A 22,740-nucleotide genomic window follows, 5' to 3' on the forward strand; every position below is an offset into this window, starting at 1 on the left:
AAACTTGAAGTCAACCACAAGAAAAAAAATTGGAAAGACCACAAACATGTGCTGGTTAAATAACATACTACTAAAGAATGAATGGGTCAACCAGGAAATCAAAGAAGATATTTAAAAAATACATGGAAACCAACAGAAATGAAAACACAATGGTTCATAATCTTACAGCAAAAGTGGTCCTAAGAGGGAAGTGTATGGCAATACAAGGCTACCTCAAGAAGCAAGAAAAGTCTCAAATAAACAACTTTATACCTGAAGGAGCTAGAAAGAGAACAACAAATAAAGCCAAAAGCCAGCAGAAGGGAAATAATAAAGATTATAAAGAAATAAATGATATATAGACCAAAGAACAATACAACGGATCAATGAAACCGGGAGCTGGTTCTTCAAAAAAATTAATAAAATTTATAAACCCCTAGAGAGACCTATCAAAAAGAAAAGAGAAAGGACCCATATAAATAAAACCAGAAATAAAAGAGAAATAACAGCCAGAAATACAAACAATTATAAGAGAATGTTATGAAAAATGATATGCCAACAATTTGACAAGTTAGAAGAAATTGATAAATTCTAGAAACATATAAACTACCAAAACTGAAACAGGAAGAAAGAGAATACTTGAACAGACTGATAAACAGCAAAGAAATTGAATCAGTAATGAAAAATCTCCCAACAAACAAAAGTTCAGGGCCAGATGGCTTCCCAGTGGAATTCTACCAAACATTTAATATCAATTAATACCTATTCTTCTCAAACTATTCCAAAAAATAGAAATGGAAGGTAAACTTTGAAATGCATTCTAAGAGGCCAGCATTACCCTGATTCCAAAGCCAATAAATACTCCACTAAGAAAGATAAGTACAGGGCAAAATCCCTGATGAACATGGATGCAAAAATTCTAAACAAAATACTAGCAAATTGAATCCAACAATACTTCACCCATGATCAACTGGGATTTATTCCTCAGCTGTACGTTGGTTCAATTTTGCAAATCAATCAATGTGATAAACCACATCAATTAAAAAAAAGGATAAGAACCATATGATCTTTTCAGCAGATGCAGAAAAAGCATTTGACAAAGTACAACATCCATTTATGATAAAAGCCCTCAACAAAATATGTTTAGAAGGAACATACCTCAACATCATAAAGGCCATATATGAAAAACCCACTGCTAAGAGAATCTTCAATGGGAAAAACCTAGGAGCTTTTCCCTCTATGGTCAGTAACAAGAACAGGGATGTCCCCTCTCACCACTGTTAACAGTATTAGAAGTCCTAGTCTTAGCAATCAGACAAAAAGAAATAATAAAAGCATCTGAATTGGTAAGGATAAAGTCAAACATTCGTTATCTGCAGATGACAGGATACTCTATAGAGAAAACCCAAAAGATTATACCAAAAACTTCCTAGAACTAATATGTGAACTCAATAAAACTGCAGGATATAAAATAGATATACAGAAGTCTATTGCATTCCTATACACCAATAATGAAGTAGCAGAAAGAGAAATTAAGGAATCAATCCCTTATACAATTGTACCAAAAACCATAAGACACCTAGGAATAAACCTAACCAAAGAGGTAAATGATCTGTACTCTAAAAACTATAAAACACGTAGATTAAAAAAAAAAAAACTTCTGCACAGCAAAGGAAACAATCAACCAAACTAAAATGCAACCTATGGAAATGGAGAAGGTATTTGCAAATGACATATCTGATAAAGAGTAACTATCCAAAATATACAAAGCACTTATAAAACAATACTCCCCAAAAATTAATGATCCATTTTAAAAATGAGCAGAAGACATGAATAGACCTTCTTCCAAAGAATACATAGTTGGCTCACAGACACATGAAAAAATGCTCAACATCACTCATCATCAAAGAAACTCAAAGCAAAGATACAATGAGATACCACCTCACAACTGTCAGAATGGCTACAATTGACAACACAGGCAATAAATAAGAGGTATGGATGAGGATGTAGAGAAAGGGGAACCCTCTCTCACTGTTGGTGGGAATGCAAACTGGTACAGCCACTCTGGAAAACATGAAGTTTCCTCAAAAATTAAAAATAGAACTACCTGACCTAGTAAATGCACTACTAGGTATTCATCCAATGGATACAAAAATACTGATTTGAGGGGACACATTGTAATGGTTATAGCAGCATTATAGCAGCATTATCAACAATAGCAAACTATGGAAAGAGCCCAAATGTCTATCAACTCATAGATAAAGAAGATGTGGTATATTTATACACATTGGAATATTACTTAGTCATCAAAAAGAATGAAATCTTGCCATTTGCAACAGACCACTCTGAATGCCCAAAAAATCAGCCTGAGATGTAACAAGATATATCAGGATCTATACCAACAGAATATTTCCAGCAGCTGGTTTTGAGGTATGAAGCTGGGAGCTGTGATTCTGTGGGCCGATATTGGAAGATAAACAGAAGAGGTAGGGAGCCGCCATAAGCACTGGCGCTGGTAAGGTAAAATAACACAGCAGCGCAAAAGCATCTCACACTGGGGCCAAGCACAGACTCACAGAATGGTAGCCACAGGGAAAGGACTTTAGGGCAGCCCCCCAGGTTGCAACCTGAAGCTGCAGGGGCCCATGGGTGAACTGTGGGTGTGCCCTTTTAGAAGCACAAAGGGCAGAGACGTGCCTGGACCTGAAGAGAAGGCTGGGAGAGCTGCTGTGGGGTGCACAACCCAGGTCACTGCAGTTTTTAGCAACACAGACAAAAATGGAATCAGTGTGACCGGGAAGACTTTCTGAAGAACAGTCTGCAATTTCTCTGAGACAGAAGTTTGGATGGAGTAACTTCTGCTCTGACTCTTGGAAGGGACACAGAAACCCACCAGGGAAAGCCACCAGAGAACAAAAGCCGCCAAAACTGGTTTTCACTGAGCCCATCCCCCACCACAGGGGGCAAAGGAATTCTGCCCAAACAGGGTTGCCTGAGTAACAGCATGACACCTCCCAATCCCCAGAAGGCAGGCTGAAACAAAAAGAGGCCAAGAACACCAAAGTCCCTATAAAACAGGGGCATCTTGGTTGGACTGTGATCAATATGGATCAAAATGGACTCTGTACATTCCCTCAACCACCTCTCACCAGAATTACTAGGAGGAGGAACCCCCAAGGAAAAATTCAACAGACCAAGACCTCTGCCACAGAACTGGATATGAACCTAAGCAACATGTCGGAAATAGAATTCAGGGTAACAGTTATCCAAACAATGGCTAGGCTGGAGAAAACCATTAGTGGCAATATAGATTCTCTAAGGACAGAAGTGAGAGCTGATCTGGCAGAACTTAAAAATACTGTCAGTGAGATTCAATCTAATCTAAATACTTTAACAACTAGGGTAAATGAGGCAGAAGATCAAATTAGTGATCTAGAAGACAAACTGATAGAAAAGAAAAATCAGGAGGAGACCTGGAAAAAACAGCTTAGAAGCCATGAAAATGGAATTAGAGAAATAAATGACGCCATGAAATGTTCCAATGCCAGAATTTACTGGGATACCTGAGGGGCTGAAGAGAGAGAGAGAGGACTAAAAGATATAGTTGAGAAAATCCTAGATGAGAATTTCCTGATTCTGGGGAATGGAACAAGTGTTTGCATCCTAGAGGCAGAGAGGACACTCCCCCCAAGATCAATGAGGGTAGAAAGACCTCGAGACATGTGACTGTGAAATTCGTGAATCATAAATTCAGAGAAAATGTTTTAAGGGCAGCTAGGGGGAAGAGAGTCCTTATGTACAGAGGGAAGAAGAACATCAGTATAATGTCAGACCTGTCCACAGGTCTTGAACCATATGGTATGCTTTTGTGCAAAAAAACAAAATCAGTTAGTCCTTTTCCATATCCACTTTTCATTTTGGCAAGTGCAAGACAGCAGGAAATAGTCTTTACCATCAGGAAGATTTCTACCTCTGCCATCTCTCGGGGTTGCAAAGAGTTCTCTGTAGAGACACAAAACCAGAGATGTCTCCTCCATGTTACCCATGGCGGCCTCCTTCGCAGCTCAAGGCAAGGGGCGTTAAGAGTCTATACTCCAGAATCTGGGGGTCTTTCATGGGGAACTTGAAGTGAGACACTAGAGCGATGAGTCTGAGTTATAAAAATCAGTCTCATTACTTTCTGTTCATAATTTCTGTGCTACCAATTATGATATAGACACCATGTGAATGTGCTACTTGTGAAAATGTAAATGCTTATACAACTTCTACAGGCTGATCACAGGGGACTAGAAAAGAGATCTTTAAATTCTTTCAAACTAGGAAATTCCATAATTACATGGGTTACTTCAGACCCATGTGCAAGCTGCAAACATTTTATCCTTGTTTTACCATTTGCTCATATCAACTATACAATAATTTCATCTATAATTTTTCCTGACTGCCCATCTACTCAACTCAAATTCCTTCAAATACTTCACATTTTCTTTTTTTTTTTAACTGAATATCTCATTTAATCTTCATGACTACCTTTTGATATAGATACCCTTATCGTCTTTTTACAGTTGAGGATACTAAGACCCAGAACAATGAAGTAACTTGTTTAAGATCATACAGCTTATGAAGTGTTAGAGCTTTATAGAGCTTTTAATTAATCTTAATTAATCTTAAGATATTTGACAATAACTAACAGGCTTTCTGCCTCCTAAGTTTTAAAAAAGCCACTTCAAAATCTAAAACTTTTAAGACGAGATTACACAATGACTTAGCTATATCTATAGTCAAATTTATATACATACCTCACTGAAAAGGCTTCCATTAACATATGAAATCCAGAGTTTCCAGAAGTTAGGCAGCTGACTTAAAACAAGCTTGGTCAACTTTTCAACAAATGCCACCCGGTGAGGAGTTTTGTATCTCCATGCTAAGGGGGGAATAATACTATGAATATATTTTGAATTAAGAATAAAAATCGGTTTGAACATATTAATGCCCCCCCCCACCTAAAAAGGTGTCACACTTTGTCCCACTTTGGCTGTAGAGCTTTAATTTGGTGATAGACCAAATATTTCCTTTTCCACATCACATTACCAAAGCCTCCCCAGCACAGCGAATACACTTTAAGAATACACAGAGAATACCGTGCTGTTCTCAAAGGTGCACGGCAGGTGGGGGAGTGGCAGACTGGTCAGGACGACACAGCAGGAGAAGTAAGGAGGATCCTTTGGGTTTTCAACCTTGTCTTCAAGATATTCTATTTCTCTTCAAAAGTCATGTTTTCAAACAGCAAATTCATGTTTTCAAACAAAAGGCAAAGATAGGGCAAGGCCAATTAGCCTTAAATTGGAGGCAAATATCACCCAGTTAGAAATGCCACTATAAATGCAGTGAAAGTTCAATAGTGAACCAAATTATCATAAAGGAACTTATTCAAATATAATCATATAACGAATAACTCTTCCCATAACAAAGAAATTTAAGAAAAAAAAATATTGAAACCTCTTGGATTACATATCATTTAATGCAGTTATTGTGAAGTGGGAAATAAGGTCTTAAAGATTTTTTATGGAAATAAATTCACAGGAATAAAAGCAAATTAGTAATTCAGTGAGTATTAATCACTTCCAGTTTCTTCTCTTTTTCTTTATCACATTCTTTCCTGTTTCCTCCTTCCTCCATGCCGTGCTTCCCGCTCTGCTATTCTGCTTCATAGCCTCCAGCAGGAGCAGGGCAGAGGCATTCCTACTGTCTAGTTCACAGCAATGATCAGGAGAACTGGGGTCTATTCAGCAACTTCAAAGACAGTTCAGACAAGGGAACTTCCATTAAGTCCTTCATCAACTATCAGCTTCCTTTCAAAATACTCGTAGGCAAAATGTTCTGTTGCAAAAATTACTATTGTTATTCTAGGAAGGGTGGATTTTATTTATTTTAAAATGTTTCATAATGACCTAAAAAGACAACATATGGTTAGAAAAGACAATTTAAAAGATATATAGAACAAAGTCTGTCTCCCACCTACATTCCCCATTTGCCTACTTCCCAGCTGCTGCCCTAAGAAACTGCTATTAGCTGCTTGTGATTCTTTCTAACGTGTCTTTTAAATACACAAGCAAATATAAATACATATTCTCACCCGTTCCAACTGTTCTTTCACACAAATGAAAACATATTAAACACACCTTTTGACTCTTGGCCTTTTTCATTTAATAATGGATCCTGAAGTTTTTCCCTATCTGTACATAAAATGTTTCTTTTTTCTCCCCAAAGTTACACAGTACAATTGACCCTTGAACAATGCAGAGGTTAGAACACTGACCCCCTGCACAGTCAAAAATACATGAATGACTTCTGATTCCACTAAACCTGAACGACTAATAACCTACTGTTGACCAAGAAACTTACTAACTATATAATCTGTCAATTAATATGTTTTATATATGTATTATGTACTATACTCTTAAAACAATACCTTTCTAATTTTTTCAGTATTTCTAGGCCACATGGTTCATCTGAGAGTTTTTTCAAATTGTCACAGATCACCAAAAAACTTTCCAATATATTTACTGAACAAAATCTATGTTAAAAGTAAACCTGCACAGTTCAAACCAGTACAGTTCAAGGGTTAACTGTGGTTCATATTTTGTATGTATCATAATTTTTTAAAAAAATCCCTTTATAAAGGACAAGACTGTTTCCAATGTTTTGTAATTAAAATTAGTGCTTCAAAATAAATAAAATAAAGTGCTTTAATCAATAACTCTGTACATTTAGCACAGGTGCAAGTTATCAGTGTAGAATAAACTCAGAACAAGAATTGCTGAGTCCAAGAGTACATGGAGTTGTGATTTTAGTAAGTGTTATTAAATTGACCTCTATGGGGATTCTTTACACACCTACCAGCAACACACATAAACACATAGAAGCCTCCTTATAATCTATAATAACCAATGAACAAACCAAACAGAAAAAATTTCCAAACAGGAAAAATTTGGGTATTTTGCCAACTGGTATCCCACTGTAGCGTTACATGGCCATTTAAATTTTTATTTTAAGTGAGGCTGAGTGCCTACCTTCATATACTTTGTCTATGAGTTGTGGGGAAAAGCTTTAAATTCAGTTGTCACATATTTGAAAGGCATGGTTCTTTATTTAGGGGTATACTATAAACTGTACTTGTCTATTCAGCCAATATTTATTAAGTGTCCACTGTGTGCTAATCCTGTGGCTATACCTTAATGTCTAAGATGCTCACCACTAATACTGAATGAAAAGGGCAAGTCTCTGTATTCACAGAGCCTACGACTGAACAGACAATGAAGGGAGTCCTAAATGATAATGTGACATAAGTCTAATGAGATTGGAGGTATTTCTCTTCTGGAGACAGAGCTAAAGCAGACAAACCAAATACAGGTAAGCACTATTTTCCAAATGGCATGTAGTACCCTACATAGCATAGGCCACAGCCCAGTGTATGACAGGCAATGACAAGGTAAGAAATTAGACAAGAAAATCTAAAAACTGAAGCACTGAAAGACCTGCCTCATGTGGTAGCAAGTGGACTCTTACATGACCTCTTCCCCTAAATTAGACTTTCAAAGGTCTGAGCTCCTCTATGCAGCTATATTTACAACTATTTATGTAACTCTATTGTTAGAAACTCATCTAATATCCTTATCTCATATATTCTTTGCAAAGCTTCTTTGCTGGGAAATTAAAATGAAAACACCCTATGGTGGACCAAGTCTGTATTGGATCTGATGCTGGACAAGCACTCTGAGTGGCCTGGCTTATCACATATCTATGTATTCTACATAGATACATAGATACAGATATTCTACATATATAGACCACTAGGACTCAAAGATCAGTCTGTCATGGGCAATGTGCCCACTCCAAAGAAACATAAGGAACATTGCTTTTTCACCAATGTAAAGGAAAATTTCATTTCAAAAAATACAAAATAAGCAAACACATTAAACAGCTTCAGTCTTATTAAATCATTAATAAGTATTCCAACTCAAGGGATTTTATGGTAGGAAAAGCAGTTGGACAAATATAAATGAAAATATTACAAAACAATCCCATAAGGCTTCCAAAAAGATTTCTTCAGCTGAATCTTTCTATGACAGAGTAAGTGGTAAAATTTTTTCTAAGTTCACTATAGTACAGAGTGATAATACAGCAGCTAAATAATATTACCAAATAATCATACAAGCTGGGAGTTCTGTAATTACTTAATGTGTTGACACTTAATCATCAAGGTTCTTGGAAACAGGTCCCTGTAGCCTCCTGCCCAGAAACAGGAAATAATTTTCAGTTTCATGTTTTATTTGATCTTTTTATTACTAATAGATTCTTTATACCTATAAATATATATATATATGTATGTAATGAGAGTCCTATTTACCTATTCCTTCTACATCTACTTCATCCAAATTTTGATCATTATCTGAAAATGATCCTGGGTGTTATTTCTGTACTGAATCTAACATGTCTTAAATAAGTTCCTATATGGTATTATCAGTCACAGAGTAACTTCAAGAGTTATTGCCTAAGACTGATAAAAAGAACTTTTTACTATAAGCAATTTTCTTCAATGTTTCAGTTTCAAGTAATAATGTTAAGGAAATTAAACATGGATTTTACTTCTACTTCCAGCTATACTGGAGTAATAAGGATTAGATTCAACCTCCAGTTATAAACAACTAGAAAACTGGGGATGGGGGCAGATAATATAAACTATTTTAGAAACTGGACAACAGCAGCACAGGACTAATTCCCAAGGGAAGGGAAATGTATGGTGAGCCCACAGTTGCCATGGCTTTCAGTCTACAGTCAATTTCTAGACAACAGACAAAATGAAGCTTAACCTAAACAAAGCTCACTGGCCTTTCTGAGTTGGAAAGAAGGAGGGGGAGGTGACTACAAAATGCAGGAAAAAGTTCCAGAAAGGAGGGAGGACCTACATTAAAAAACAAAACAAAACAAAACTCCAAAAATCTGCATAAGAGTCCTCCTAAGTCTTTGCTTAGTCCTGCATATATGGAGGGAAACTTCACAAAACCAGGGAAAGAACAACCAGGGTAAACAATTCCCAGAAATAATACAGAGCAGGGAGACCTTATACCTCTGAACAGCCAGAGGGAACAGTCTTTATCAATTACCTGGGCCTTTCAGTACAGACCCAAAAGATCATGCCTGAGTAGTAGGGCTAAAGTATTCCCAGAATGAAGGCTACTCTAGGCCTGCTCTAGCAAACCAGCAAAAGCCTTGAATGGCTCAAACTTACTGATAAGTCTGAGTAAGGTACTGATAAAACAAAGTCTAGCATTCCTTAAAGGAAGACAACAAAACTCAGACACTCAACATTAAACATTCACATGATAAGCAGGGAAATACGAACCAGAAACCAAGAGAAAAAGATCAATAATAGTAAATTCAGAAATAACAGAGATGACCGAATTAACCAATAAGGGCAATGTTCAAATATTTAAAGGAAAGGAAAATAATGAGGACGGAAAGGTAACATACTTAAAAGAACCAAGTGGAATTTCTAGAGATGAAAAATACAGTATCTGGAATTTTCAGGTTAGACACTGAAGATAAAAGATCAGAAAAGTTGAAGGCATTAGCAATTGACTCTATAATGAAGCAGAGTGGAAAAACTGGGGTGAGGGGAAAAGGGGAAACAGAGCCTCAGTGATCTATGAGATAATCTATTGACCTAACTTACATGTAATTGGGGGCACCTGGGTGGCTCAGTGGGTTAAAGCCTCTGCCTTCAGCTCAGGTCATGATCTCAGGGTCCTGGGATAGAGCCCCACGTCGGGCTCCCTGCTCAGTGGGGAGCCTGCTTCCCTTCCTCTCTCTCTCTACCTGCCTTTCTGCCTACTTGTGATCTCTGTCAAACAAATAAATTCTTAAAAAGAAAAAACATGTAATTGAAGTCCTGGAAAAAGAAGTAGCACAGAAAAACACCTGAGAAAACCATGGCCCCAAATTTTCTAAATTTGATGAAAATTTCCAGAATCTCATAAAATAGATTCAAGAGGTTTGGCAAAACCCAAGCAGGATAAATTTGAACTATTCAAGATGATATAACTCATTTAAAGTCAAGACCCGTGAATAGTCTCTAATTGATTTAATTAAGCCTGTTAGCATGTCAGCTGATGGTACTTAATTACTTAGGAAGTGAGGTGGAGGGTTTTTAGACCTGATATATTATCCTACTAATTAAAAGAAGGAAGTATTGTTTAAAAACTCAGGTGGGATGCACTTCAGAGTCAGACCCTGGAAGCCGTATTTGCTTAGAGGGCTATACAGAAGCAAGTAATTCTGTTCTTTCACTGTGTATATTAGTTTGATGGGCTTGGTAGGAAATGGGAACAAAACAAGAAGGAACACTGAGCCCTCCATTTAGTACAAATGAATCATCTAATTTTAAGCTGTTCTTATGATGGGCATTCATTCATATTTATTAATGAAACCTTAGAAAAAGCCCTACTCCAGGACTTGTAATAACATAAAATACTTTAAAATAAACTTTAGAGGTATTTAATATAAAGTAAGATATTTCTATTACCCTATTTAGATTTCTTTCTTTCTTTCTTTCTTTCTTTTTTTAAAGATTTATATTTTTAAGTGATCTCTATACCAAATATGGGGCTTGAATTCACAACCCCAAGATCAGGAGTTGAATGCTCTACCAACTGAGCTATCCAGGCATCTCACCCTATTTGGATTTCTTAGATCTGATATTGAGGTTATAAATAACCAGTGACTAATAGCATTTAATTGGTACCCAAATGCTTATAACCAATGATTTGTATCTCACACAGGTAAATAAACAATATGTAAATATCAACTTTGGAAAGTTAAGAAATGTAACATAGTTATAATTCAAGATGCTTTATTCTTAGGAAAAATGATTAGCAATAAATATATTTATTAACCCTTCTTTCCAAAGCAAATTTTAAAATGCATAAAAGTTATTTCTTTGTAACGACTATAGAGATTACTTTTGTTACAAATTTCATCTTAAATAAATTCTCACAAAATATTTTCTGTGGCATGTTTTTAAAAAGCCAATCATAGAAAAAATAAAACTAAACTTTAGCGAGTTTTATTCAACAACTATGTATGTTGAATAAACATTCACCTATGAAGGCTGGTAATGCTTAGCACCAGTAATATGACTAAATGGGAAAATTTCCAAGAGAAAAGTGTTTAAAATTGCACAACTACAAATTTAAAAGACAAAGCAGGGGATAGAGATACTTACTGTCATCTCGACCAGCCTGAAAGCTGCTGCCCCTCTTCAGTGACGCCGTCTGACTAAGAGGACCCAACACCAAGGGACGGGTATCATTATCCAGATCCAACATGGGACTGTGAAGGCCTGGAGTACCTAGAAGAGAGGTGACATTCCCATAGATTCCATATATTCTTATTTAGTTGATTTAATGGGCTACTTCTCTGAGTTATTTCTTCCTCAATTGTTCTATTCTTATAAATAAAATATTTATCAAGCAAAATAAAAAATATTTTCTCTAAATAGCTTTTAAAAGTCATTCCCACCATGACAGATTCATAGGATTCGATCCATTACTCTGGCTTACTACAGAGATGTAACAAACTGTGAGAGAAACTTATGTAACATTTTAGAATGAATGTTCAGCAAAACTGGCAGGGGCAAAGGTGGGGGAAAATTAAAAAATCAGGATGAGAAATCCTTTTTTGAAGAACAACTTGACACTTGGAGTTCTGACTCTCTTTTAATGAAGCAGGCTTAGAGCAGTCTGACTTTTCCTTTAAAATTTAAATCCCCAAAGGGTGCCTGGGTAGCTCAGTTGGTTAAGCATCTGCCTTCAGCCCAGGTCATGATCCTGGGGTCCTGGGATTCAGCCCCGTGTTGGGCTCCCTACTCAGTGGGGAGCCTGCTTCTCCTTCTCCTCCCCACTTGTGCTCTCTCTTGCTATCTCTGTCTCTCTCTCAAACCAATTAAAAAAAAAAAATTAAATCCCTAAATCCTAAGATTTCTTTGTTTGGGATGTGGAATTTGATTCCAACTCTTTCTATTCCTGATGCCAGCCACTCAATTTGGATCCTTCTCACCTCACCCTGTAATACTCCAGAAGTCTAACATTTTAACTACTGTCAGGAAACTTTCTTTATTGCCTGAAGTAGTATCACTGAAATAGTATTTTCTTGATATGAGCATCAAGTCTTCCAGAAAACCCTTAGAAATCCAGTCCAAATTATCCTAAGAAACAGAAAACATTTTTTTTCTAAAATGGATTTCAAGAATTACTTGTATCTCATGTTGCTGAGTTAGTAAGACTTTGGCTTTATGTGGTAAAATTTACACTGTCAGTCTGTAGAGGTGCTTGCCACTACCATTCTGAGCTCTTCAGCTGGGCATCCAAAGAGCTTCAAAACACACAATTCAACAAAAAAAGTATTTACCATGCCTAGAACACTTACATATTCTCCCTATGAAAATGTATCTTACATTTTTATGCCTTATTTCCTATCCTCTCTACCTGTCCTTCCTCTCCACCCACTTAAACTCTCATCCTTAAAAATGCAACCTGAATTTCAGCTGCTCCATGAAGTCACCTCTTATTATTCCAATTCAGAGTTACCTATCTTCTCTGCCTTCAGATACCAGTGAAAAGTAACATAATTCAATTGATTTGACATTCTGCCTTCTATTGTTCATTAATAGTCAAGTGTCTCCTATCTCCAAATCAAAATACTATCTTCTCAGGTTTAAGAGTTAAATATTATATCTCTGCTCACAATCACTAGACCTTCTGCAAATAACTCTCTCAATGTAAACTGAGTGATTAATCCTAAATTACTCAGTAAGGACTCTATTCCTTCCTTTATAACTTAATAGAATAATAAAAACATATAAATTTGTTTTCAAATGCAAAATATAAAACACATCCCTGCCACTGATAATGTTATTCAATAACACTTAACAAGTGTTTATTGAGTATCTCCTATGTGCCAGGAACTATAAGCCATGAAGATAAGCTGATGAGTAATAGATATAGCTCTGCTCCCAAAGTATTTACTTTCTGGTAGTAGAGGCAGAAAATAAAGCAATAAATAAAATACAGTAAAAACATGCTATGGAAAACCTGCTTTCAGGAGATCCTTCCTTTCATGAGCCACTTAACATGATAGAGTATGAGCTACCTCCTTGTAGTCTCACAAATTCTACTAAGGTACAGTTTGTAGAAATAGAAATAAAGTCATTTGTGGACAGAATTTTTGTTGAAATAGAATTTTACTGAAGACATACTATGTGCTAAATGCTTCATTTACATTCATTTCTACTTGGGAAAACACTACCTAAGATATGACCTGTGTAATTCCATATTTAAAAAAAACAATTTATTTGTTAAAACAACAAAATAAATGATATGTGATACAGAGTAAAAAAATAAAATGAAGAAATGATATTTTTATAATTTATTTTTTTCTATATTAAAGGCAAAGTTTGTGTGGAAGCTTTTAATGACTTATGACATTTTCCTTTGCAGTTTATATAGTTACCACTGCTACTAACTGTAGAATTCAGGAAATTAATATCAAAATATCAATTTTCTGACATATTTTAAAAGTAAATAAAAGGAGGCAAACTTAGCATCACAATATTTACATAAAAATTATAATATATATAAAATTTTACATTAAAAGATGCAAGAAAAGAATGAAAATGCTTTAATTTAAAATGTTACAGGGGCGCCTGGGTGGCTCAGTGGGTTAAAATGTTACATGTGGGGTGTCTGGAGGGCTCAGTGGGTAGAGCACCTGACTTTTGATCTTATGGTCAAGCCGCACATTGGGTGAGGCGCCTACCATAAAAAGTTACATGTTACTCTTGAAGGTTTCAGAACTATACATTTTTTAAAAGATTTACTTATTTATTTGAGAGAGAGAGAGAAAGAGAGGATGAGTGTGGGGAGGGGCAAAGGGAGAAAATCTACAAGCTGACTCCCCGCTAAGCATGGAGCCCATGCAAGGCTTGATCTCAGGACTCATGAGATTACAACCTGAGCCAAAACCAAGAGCTGGACAGTCAACCAATTGAGTCACCCAGGTGCCCCCAAAACTATACATTTTTTATTAAGAAGGAAAGCACTCCTGGTTTCCTAAAAATACATTATATACCATTCCTACAAAAAATATAATTACCATTATTTGAATAGGTCCTCAGAAAAAGATTTTCCCCAAAACTGATGTGTTTACAATGTTAACATAAATGGTTTAATTTTATATCATTTATGTAGTTTAAGTAAATCTTGAATTTTGAAACCATTAAAGGATTGATTTATCTTCCCTTTTAATAACAGAAACTCTATTAAGAATACGCTTTTCTTCTTTTAGAAACCATATCATCAGTTTCTATAACTTTAGGAAAAGAAAATTTAACATGAACTAATTTCTTAATTGATAGTGTTGAATTGCATCAAGTATAGCACAGCACCAGGGAGCTAAAACAGCATATACACACCCTCAGGACTAACCAGCATCTGGAACACATCTGCTAGATGCATTTTTGCAGAGTGACCAGAAGATAGCGCTTCAGCACTGCACACATGCATAAGCCCAGCAAACAGTTGGCATTAAACTCAGAAATGAGCTTCTCTAACACATTGCTTTTTTGTTGTTTAAAAAAAAAAAAAAAAAGAAAAGAAAAAGAAAAAGGTCTTAAGATTAGTTATTTTATAGGGAATTAGGAAGACTTCCTTTGAAGACAGAATTAAAACATTTTAAATCTCAGCTGTCAGAAACTATTTACTATTAAGAGTCCAGAAAAACCCTGAAGACTCATACCCTCCTTTTAAACTTAAATTATATGATGTGGCATTCCTACCCTATAAAATTATTTTAAATATGAAGCGGCTTTGATGATAAGTAAACATTACCATGAAAAAAAATAGAAAAAGATGAGGAAAACTATTTCTGTAACATCAAATCAATGAAAGGCTTTAAAATATCTCACAAGAAATCAGTATATTTTTTCTTGATTGTTTTACCTCACAATATGACAGCAACATCTTTTGATGTATTTAAGAGACAAATATACATTAAATAAAACATATGGTTATTAAATGAGAATAATTGGGAAATTTCATATTTTTTTAAATTTCTTTTCAGCGTAACAGTATTTATTGTTTTTGCACCACACCCAGTGCTCCATGCAATCCGTGCCCTCCCCAATACCCACCACCTGGTTCCCCCAACCTGCCCCCCACCCCCGACCCTTCAAAACCCTCAGGTTGTTTTTCAGTGTCCATAGTCTCTCATGGTTCACCTCCCCTTCCAATTTCCCTCAACTCCCTTCTCTCCATCTCCCCATGTCCTCCATGTTATTTGTTATGCTCTACAAATAAGTGAAACCATATGATAATTGGCTCTCTCTGGAAATTCCATATTATTATGGTCTAACTTATGTGCAACTGAAATTGGTGTTACTTAGTGTGTTTTACCTAACAACCTAAATTATCTGCCCCTTGATATCCAGCTGAGGATGGTATTCAACTGTATATATACAACTTCAGTTTTTTCATTACGATTTTAGCTTTTCACAGCACATTTTGCAGGTGACAGAGACTAGTTTTTGTAAAATTGTATTTGTCTTTGTCTTTCTCAATACTGCATTAGGTTATGAGAGATTATTTGTTTTCTTGATAGTAAACTTTCTCTAGAAATGAACTGTGGACTCTGAGAAACAAACTGAGGGTTTTGGAGGGGAGGGGGGAGGGGGTTAGGTGAGCCTGGTGGTGGGTATTATGGAGGGCACATATTGCGTGGCGCACTCAGTGGTGGTGCATAAACAATGGATTTTGGAACACTGAAGAAAAATAAAATTTAATTTAAAAAAATAAAAGATTATATTTGGAAGTTAAAAAAATGAACTATTCCTATAATTTTTTCTAGATGAAATTCTTTTAAAGCCTTTAGATTACAACCTTGATGAAAGGTTGTAACTTTTTGGCTTCATTTATGCTAATACTAACAAATTGTTTGCTATATTTGAAATTGGTACAGGGATTAACCCAAGATTCTCATGGTTATACAACTGGAAGGGGGTTCTGCAGCTAGCTTAAGCAATCATAATAGGCCAATGCTTCATGACCTGTAAAAATCAGGGCTTGACACAATAAAATTGTAGAATCTTTTTTGAGTATAAAATAGTGATTCTATGGTATGAAGTCTGAATGAGAAACTTTAAATCACCACTGAGAACGAAATGGAAGATATGTTTATTTTCCTCACTATTCTTACAATTTAGAACACTGATAAGTGGTGTTATCAAAAAAGTCTGCCCCTACACAGTGAGCCAATATGAAAATTAAGCCTTAAACATAAATTATATAAAGAATATAATAAAGACAACAAAAACGTAACAGTGAAAACTTCATCAGAATTTCAAAATACTTGTTATTATGGACCTTACAGCTTGGCTATTTTAACAACACTAAGCAGGGTAACCAATAAATATACTCAAATGAATAAATGCTTATGAGATCAAAATTATTTGGCTATAGACAGTCAAAGATATCTGGGGAATAATTACAGGGTAACGATTACTCTGGTAGAAAATTCCATATAGGAACACGTCCCACAGCACGAGAACCATCACTACAGTACTTCTAGTTCTAAAAATACTATGTGGTGTTTGTAGGAAAAATGATACAAATAAAATCCTAGAACTAAAAAGATGTTAAATTCTACAAACTAGTGTTTGAGTTAACGATTTTACTAGTATATCATAAGAAAAAATATATAGTTTTCTACAGATGCCTAGAAGAAGCACCTTGGTGGGGGGGAACCTTCAAACACTTAAAATTTAAAAAAATAATAATAATGCCTAAGCTTCTTAATTATTGACAAATAAGAATCCATGTTTTGTTTCTCCAACTAAAGCTTCTGTAACATGCTACCAGCATTCTCAAAAGGAACTCTTCTTCTAATTATGAGGATGTAAGAGAAACTTAATGATTGTAAACAAACATAAAATTAAAAAAAAAAAACATTTCTGGCACATTCTAAACAGAACAGAAAATTTGTTTTAATTAAGAGAAAACTTACTTTCAAAAGTTGCTGAAGTTACTTTCTATAGAACATCAATAAAACAATCCTAGGAACTTCACTAAAAGAATAAAAGCTGCAGTGTAGAAATAATCAAAAGTTTAAAATGTTTTACTTTTCTAAAAGAAAATAAACTATCAATCTTTCACAATTTGCTCTTAACAAATAAACGCTTGCTAATTTTTTCCAACTGTGAGATTTCTCTTAAATAAAAAATCTTCAGCTTTATGTTAACCAATGGATCTGAAGAGATCTTTCCCAAAGTTCAAAAATTTAACAGTTTACATTAAAACACCGATTGCTACAAAAACAAAACAAAAACTGATAATGAAGTTTAGACTTTATAAAAAATGCTTAATATACCTAGCACTCCATAAGACTTCCAGGGTACCTTATCATGTATCAGTCAAATCCTTTTAACTCAAGCCCTGCAAGTTTTCCCTATTTTAAATGCAAAGAGTAGTCAATATTTGTTTAATAGACTCTACAACATAAAGGGCAGAAGAGACCTTTCTTAAGGGAAGCCTGCAGATGTGGAACCAGGTGAATAAGTTTACTATATTTTCTCATCCTTCGTGCCTCTTGCAGCAAGTTTTCTCACAGTCTACAATAGTGTAGAGAACACTGATCTATAGCCCCTGGACTCTCAGAAGGGCCAGAAGGGCGGCCGACTTCCTTACCACCCTTAAACACCTTTGAACACATTTTCCTGCGCACAGCGGGCCCTTGTCCTGAGCTGCTGCCCGACCACCCACTGTTGCTTGTTGACCAAACACACGGGGCCAGGAGTCTCCACAGACACAGGCAGGATGGGATTCCTTTCAAGCACCCCACACAGAAGAATTTCAATGCCAAAGCTGGGGGGTGGGGCAGACATATCAAGACAGAATTACAAATTCCTCACAAATTAGACCTGTGTCAACAGATAAAAATGTTCTTTTTGATCTCTATATTTAAAGTTCCTACAGGGGCATTTCCTCAATTTAAAGAGGATCTTTTAATCTAAATTAAATGAAGGGAGATATATTTAACATGCTCATATTTAACTTCACTTTTTAGGGTGTCAGAACTGTCCTAAGCAGGTTCCAGGCAGAAATTCTGGTGTATTTTAACACCATTCAAAACAATAGGTAAAAGAAAAAATATATTTTAAAAGCAAAACCACAGGTGTGAACTACAAAGAAGTATTTATTAGCTAACATTGGCCATATAAGCAAGAACCAGAAATTTATAATAAGCTGGATAGGTGAAACCAAAATAAAATTATTTATGCTTTTATTAAAGTACTATATTCTTTGTAATTATATATAGATCTAAGTAGAGAAAACATGCTTAGAATATGTGAGCAATAGAGTTATTATAAAATGATAAAATACAAAATTAAAATATTTGTAATGAATATTTTAAAATTACCAGTTAATGCTAGCATTCAATGTGTGCTTGACATGCATTGTCAAAAATGTTTCTCTCTTAAGGACAGGGGACATGAATTGAACAAGAAATGGCTCCCAGCTGTAGGAAGTCTTCTTCCAGATGTACAGTAAACCAAGACAGTAGAAAAGAACCAACTGCTAGGATAAAAAAAAAAAAAAAAAAAAAATGGGGGGAAAGGCCCTTTTGACATAAGTCTTATTGGCCTGTCTGATTAACAAAGATAGATCACTTATTCACTGTAAGGTGAATTGAATCTAGTATAAAATAGAAGAAATAAGAACTTAATCAACTCTTTCCTATGATGTTTAACAGCTATTATTTTACTATACAGATCTACAAATGAATGCTATGTTATTCATAAGTCCTAGGTCACTGACTTTAAAAACACTACTTAAATTACTAGTATTAATTACTAATCATAATTTTAATTTGGTAGCACAAACTGTTTTTTCAAATTAGATTAAAAACAAATCCACAATCATATAAAACCCTGCTGATCTGTATTCAGGTAATTAACACTGCTTATATAAACCTAAACTATTTACAAACAACAGTGATGATTTCTAATGATATGCACTTTAAATCTAATTCATGGCATTCTGAACATCACCTGAGTTTTTTCTCTTTCTGAAAAAAGGGCAAAGGAGAAAGGAAAATCGGACCACCACTTCACTGAAGAGATGTTTTTAATAGCAGTTATAAACTGATACTTCTACTTCTCACTCTTGACTCTGCTCTCTTCTATACATCCCTTACAGCTTATAAACCTCAAAGCAAGTGAATAAAATCCCATCAGAAGCATTTTATCTTCGAAACCCAATTTAAAAAAATACTCTAGTCACAACAAAAAAACAAAGCTGGGGTTGTGTAATCTACATCAGAAGGGACTTAGGAAGAGCGGGTGGAAATCAAAGCAATTATCTCTTATCTATAGTTGCTGCAGTTGTGCCTTTCCTTTTTTTCTTTTTAAATAAACTTCTATTTTCTGGATTCTGTTATGATCAACATTCAGGGGAAAAACTATTTTTTAAATCTCCAGAAAATAAATTTCATAAAAGAACATTCCTCAACCTCATTGTAACAACTTCAAAATAAAACTTATAATTTTATTAAAATACTTAATGTAAGTATAACAACACATTTTTACTGTCTTTTTAACCATGAAAGTATTTTTGTAGTTCCATAAAAAATTTGATGAATCTGCTGCTGATTTCCTACAGAGGCTGCAATTTAATCTAGAGTACAGGAAGTTTACTTAATCTTACATTATAAAAATACCAGAATTATATTAACTCCACTAATTAAAAGTATATACACACACACAAATTATGGACACAAAAAGCAAAGCTGTATTTTTTAAATATCAAGAAAAAATAGTTTAGTTGCACTATGTAAATTCAGAAATTTGAATATAACTTATAAAATATATTTATCCATGTATTTTATAAGCTTGAGTTGAAAATATAGGCTTTTGTAGCTTAAGATCATCAGATAAACAAATGCTTTTAATTAAGCATGTAATTAATAATCTACTCAGTGTGTGAAAAATTAAAAGAGTAGATATTTAACATAGTGTCTCTATTCTTAATATTTTTTCTGCCTTAATAGGTCCACACTGTGATGATTCAGGATGAACTTTTCTGGTGTTACATATCTCTAAGTTTTCCAAAGAGAACCTGAGCTACATATAAATGTATTTTCTTCTGTTGTGTGACTACTTTATAGAATCTGTTGCTTAAACTATTGCTCCTATTCTAAATGTCTATTATTGTGCTCGTATTCTAAAATGTCCAATTGGGAAGTCCTAATTAAGTACATATCTGAAAGAAGGGAATAATTACTCTACGAGCAGGCTGCTGCCTTTTCCCTTGAGTTATTAGATATAGCCAGTATATATTTTAAGAGTTAAACTCATTTTCAGAACAACAAAAAACACCTTTGAAGGCTACCTTTAAAAATCCTGTTTGAGAATATCAGTAGGGGGCTAACCAAAGGCTTTTCCTGACAGGAAACCCGAAAACTTAGTCTAATTTTGGACTGGTTTCATAGGAATTTTAAGAGACGAATGACACTTCTTATAAGGTGGTAAAAGTTTTCTGTGTGTAACAACTCAGGACATAGGGCTGCTGTGAATATAGGGGAACAGCAGCAAAATGGTTAACAAGTCAGGCTGGAAAAAAAAAAAAAACAATCAAAGCCTTCCTTTAGTATTTAAGCTAGGATGCATTTTTTTTAATGTGAATCTTTATGCCTGCTCTCCCCCCATCCCCCATCTTTGTCTCCCCTTAGAAAAAACAAAAGATCACATTTGGGCTACAGAGGTGGGTCATGGAAGAGTAGTGAGGAATATCTGGGGATAAATGTCAAAGCTTGTTTAGGGTACAATGGTCATCTCTTGTTTTGTGCCCCAGTGTTTATAATTCAGAAAGCACCATTCTACTAGCCATTATATGTTATGACCATAAAAATTGGAATCCAGAGAAAGATCTAATGCAGTGTTCATAAGAATATCAACCTTACGACCCAGCTGCTAACAAATGCTTTTTATGGAGAAAAATCTTCCTTGGAAAAAGGTGGCTTTTTTAATGTAGGATTGCTGTCTCTGAAAATCTATCACCATCCTTGCTTATGAAATTTTCTCTGAAGACCATTAAGACTAAATACAATTAACATTTTTTCCTCAACTGTGTAATGACTTTGAGACTTTAAAAAAACATTTATATGTTAATTAGATTTCTTGTACAAAAGACCAACCAACTTTACTTAAAAATACATCAAGAAAACTTTTCCTGTCTGAAATATTTAGTTTATCTATTTAAAACTGTATTTTATTTCACAGTACTGTCTCAGTTCTTAACCATTGTTCTGCTGCCTGAGGGTTTATTTAAACAATTACAATAAGTGTTAAAACTCCAAGTGCAGATATCCTAATAGAGGAACTTCACAATTCATTCTTTAGATTGAGAATGCAACAAGATTTCATTTTGAAAATAGGATCCTGGAGACTCCTGGGTGGCTCAGCTGGTTAAGCATCTACCTTCAGCTCAGGTCATGATCCCAGGGATTGAGTCCTGCATCCCTCTCTGAGCTAAGCAGGGCGCCCGCTTCCCCTTCTCCCTCTGCTGCTCCCCCTGCTTATGGCTTCTCTCTGACAAATAAACATGTTTTTTAAAAGCTTTAAAAAAAAGAAAATAGGATCCTAAGACTACCTGAATAAAAACAATGAAACTTCATAATGAAGTGCCTGATGAAATACAGGCACTGTCTTCATCATGTACATCATGTTCAGAAATCCTGTTTCATGAAATATATGCTCCTAAAATAGAACACAAAGAACCTCACTGGTCCAGAGCACAGTCTGGCAGAATGGGGAGAAATCTGAACCATTCACTTCTTCTGCCCCTATTTAGGTCAAGAGAAAGCTGGGTTATCACTCTCTGAGATACCTTCTTCACATGCACAATAGGTCTAAAGTCATCAATTGAACTAGACCATATCCCAGGTTTCTTCCCCATTTCTAAAATGACATAACTATAAGAAGATATCCACTAAAAATCCAAATGATATTTAGGAGCTCTATCCCATATTACTTTATACTTATAGTATATATAGGCACTCAAATATCAACTGAGAGTCCATCATGAACAACCGGCTTATTTCCAGCAAACTTCTAATTAAAACAAATATTCTATATAAATATATCCACACATACACATACCGATACTATATATGAGTACATTACCTGTGTAAATGTAGCAAGTGTATATTAAAGAGCTAATGTGTCCAGTGACCTGTATATATAGGCATTAATGAAAACAACCTGAAGAGTAACTAAGTGCAAACTGGCTACATTGGGTCATAGTTTACTAGTGGCTAATTTTTCCATTCGAGGAAACACATGCTCAGTTCAGTCTATATTCATGCCACATTTCATGTCATTTGCCTCTGCACTGAGTATAAGTTAAAAAGCCTTGGTATTGATGTACTTAGAAAGATTCTTGGATATGATAAACAGTTCCTGAATTCTGAAAAATAACCATTTGATATTAAGAAATTATTAATAACTTTTAGGTAATGATAATGATGTTTTGGTTACAGTCTTTAAAAAGCATTTTTATCTCTGAAAATTACATATTGAAATAATTATAAAATAATGTGACCTGCTTCAAAAGTAATTCAGGGTGTGGGAAGGTAAGAAGCAGGTAAGGGTACAAA

At 35.0% G+C, this 22,740-nt stretch overlaps 1 protein-coding gene across 5 annotated transcripts in view; it reads right to left on the reverse strand.

Annotated features, from left to right (window-relative positions):
• The window catches only part of EXOC2 (exocyst complex component 2), a 254,314-nt gene that overhangs the window by 121,501 nt on the left and 110,073 nt on the right, over positions 1 to 22,740 (reverse strand). For all 5 annotated transcript variants that reach the window (XR_004383127.1, XM_032861440.1, XM_032861437.1 and 2 more), the window contains 2 exons: positions 11,261 to 11,386; positions 4,776 to 4,900 (listed from right to left, as the gene is read on the reverse strand). Coding sequence is in view for 4 of the 5 variants with exons in the window: in XM_032861440.1 (XP_032717331.1) it covers positions 4,776 to 4,900; positions 11,261 to 11,386 (251 nt within the window). In the remaining variant the exon portion in view is untranslated. The remainder of the gene's footprint in view (positions 1 to 4,775; positions 4,901 to 11,260; positions 11,387 to 22,740) is intronic.

This window comes from Lontra canadensis, unplaced genomic scaffold, assembly GCF_010015895.1.
Source record: "Lontra canadensis isolate GAN:19392208 unplaced genomic scaffold, GSC_riverotter_1.0 scaffold21, whole genome shotgun sequence".
Lineage (NCBI taxonomy): Eukaryota > Metazoa > Chordata > Mammalia > Carnivora > Mustelidae > Lontra > Lontra canadensis.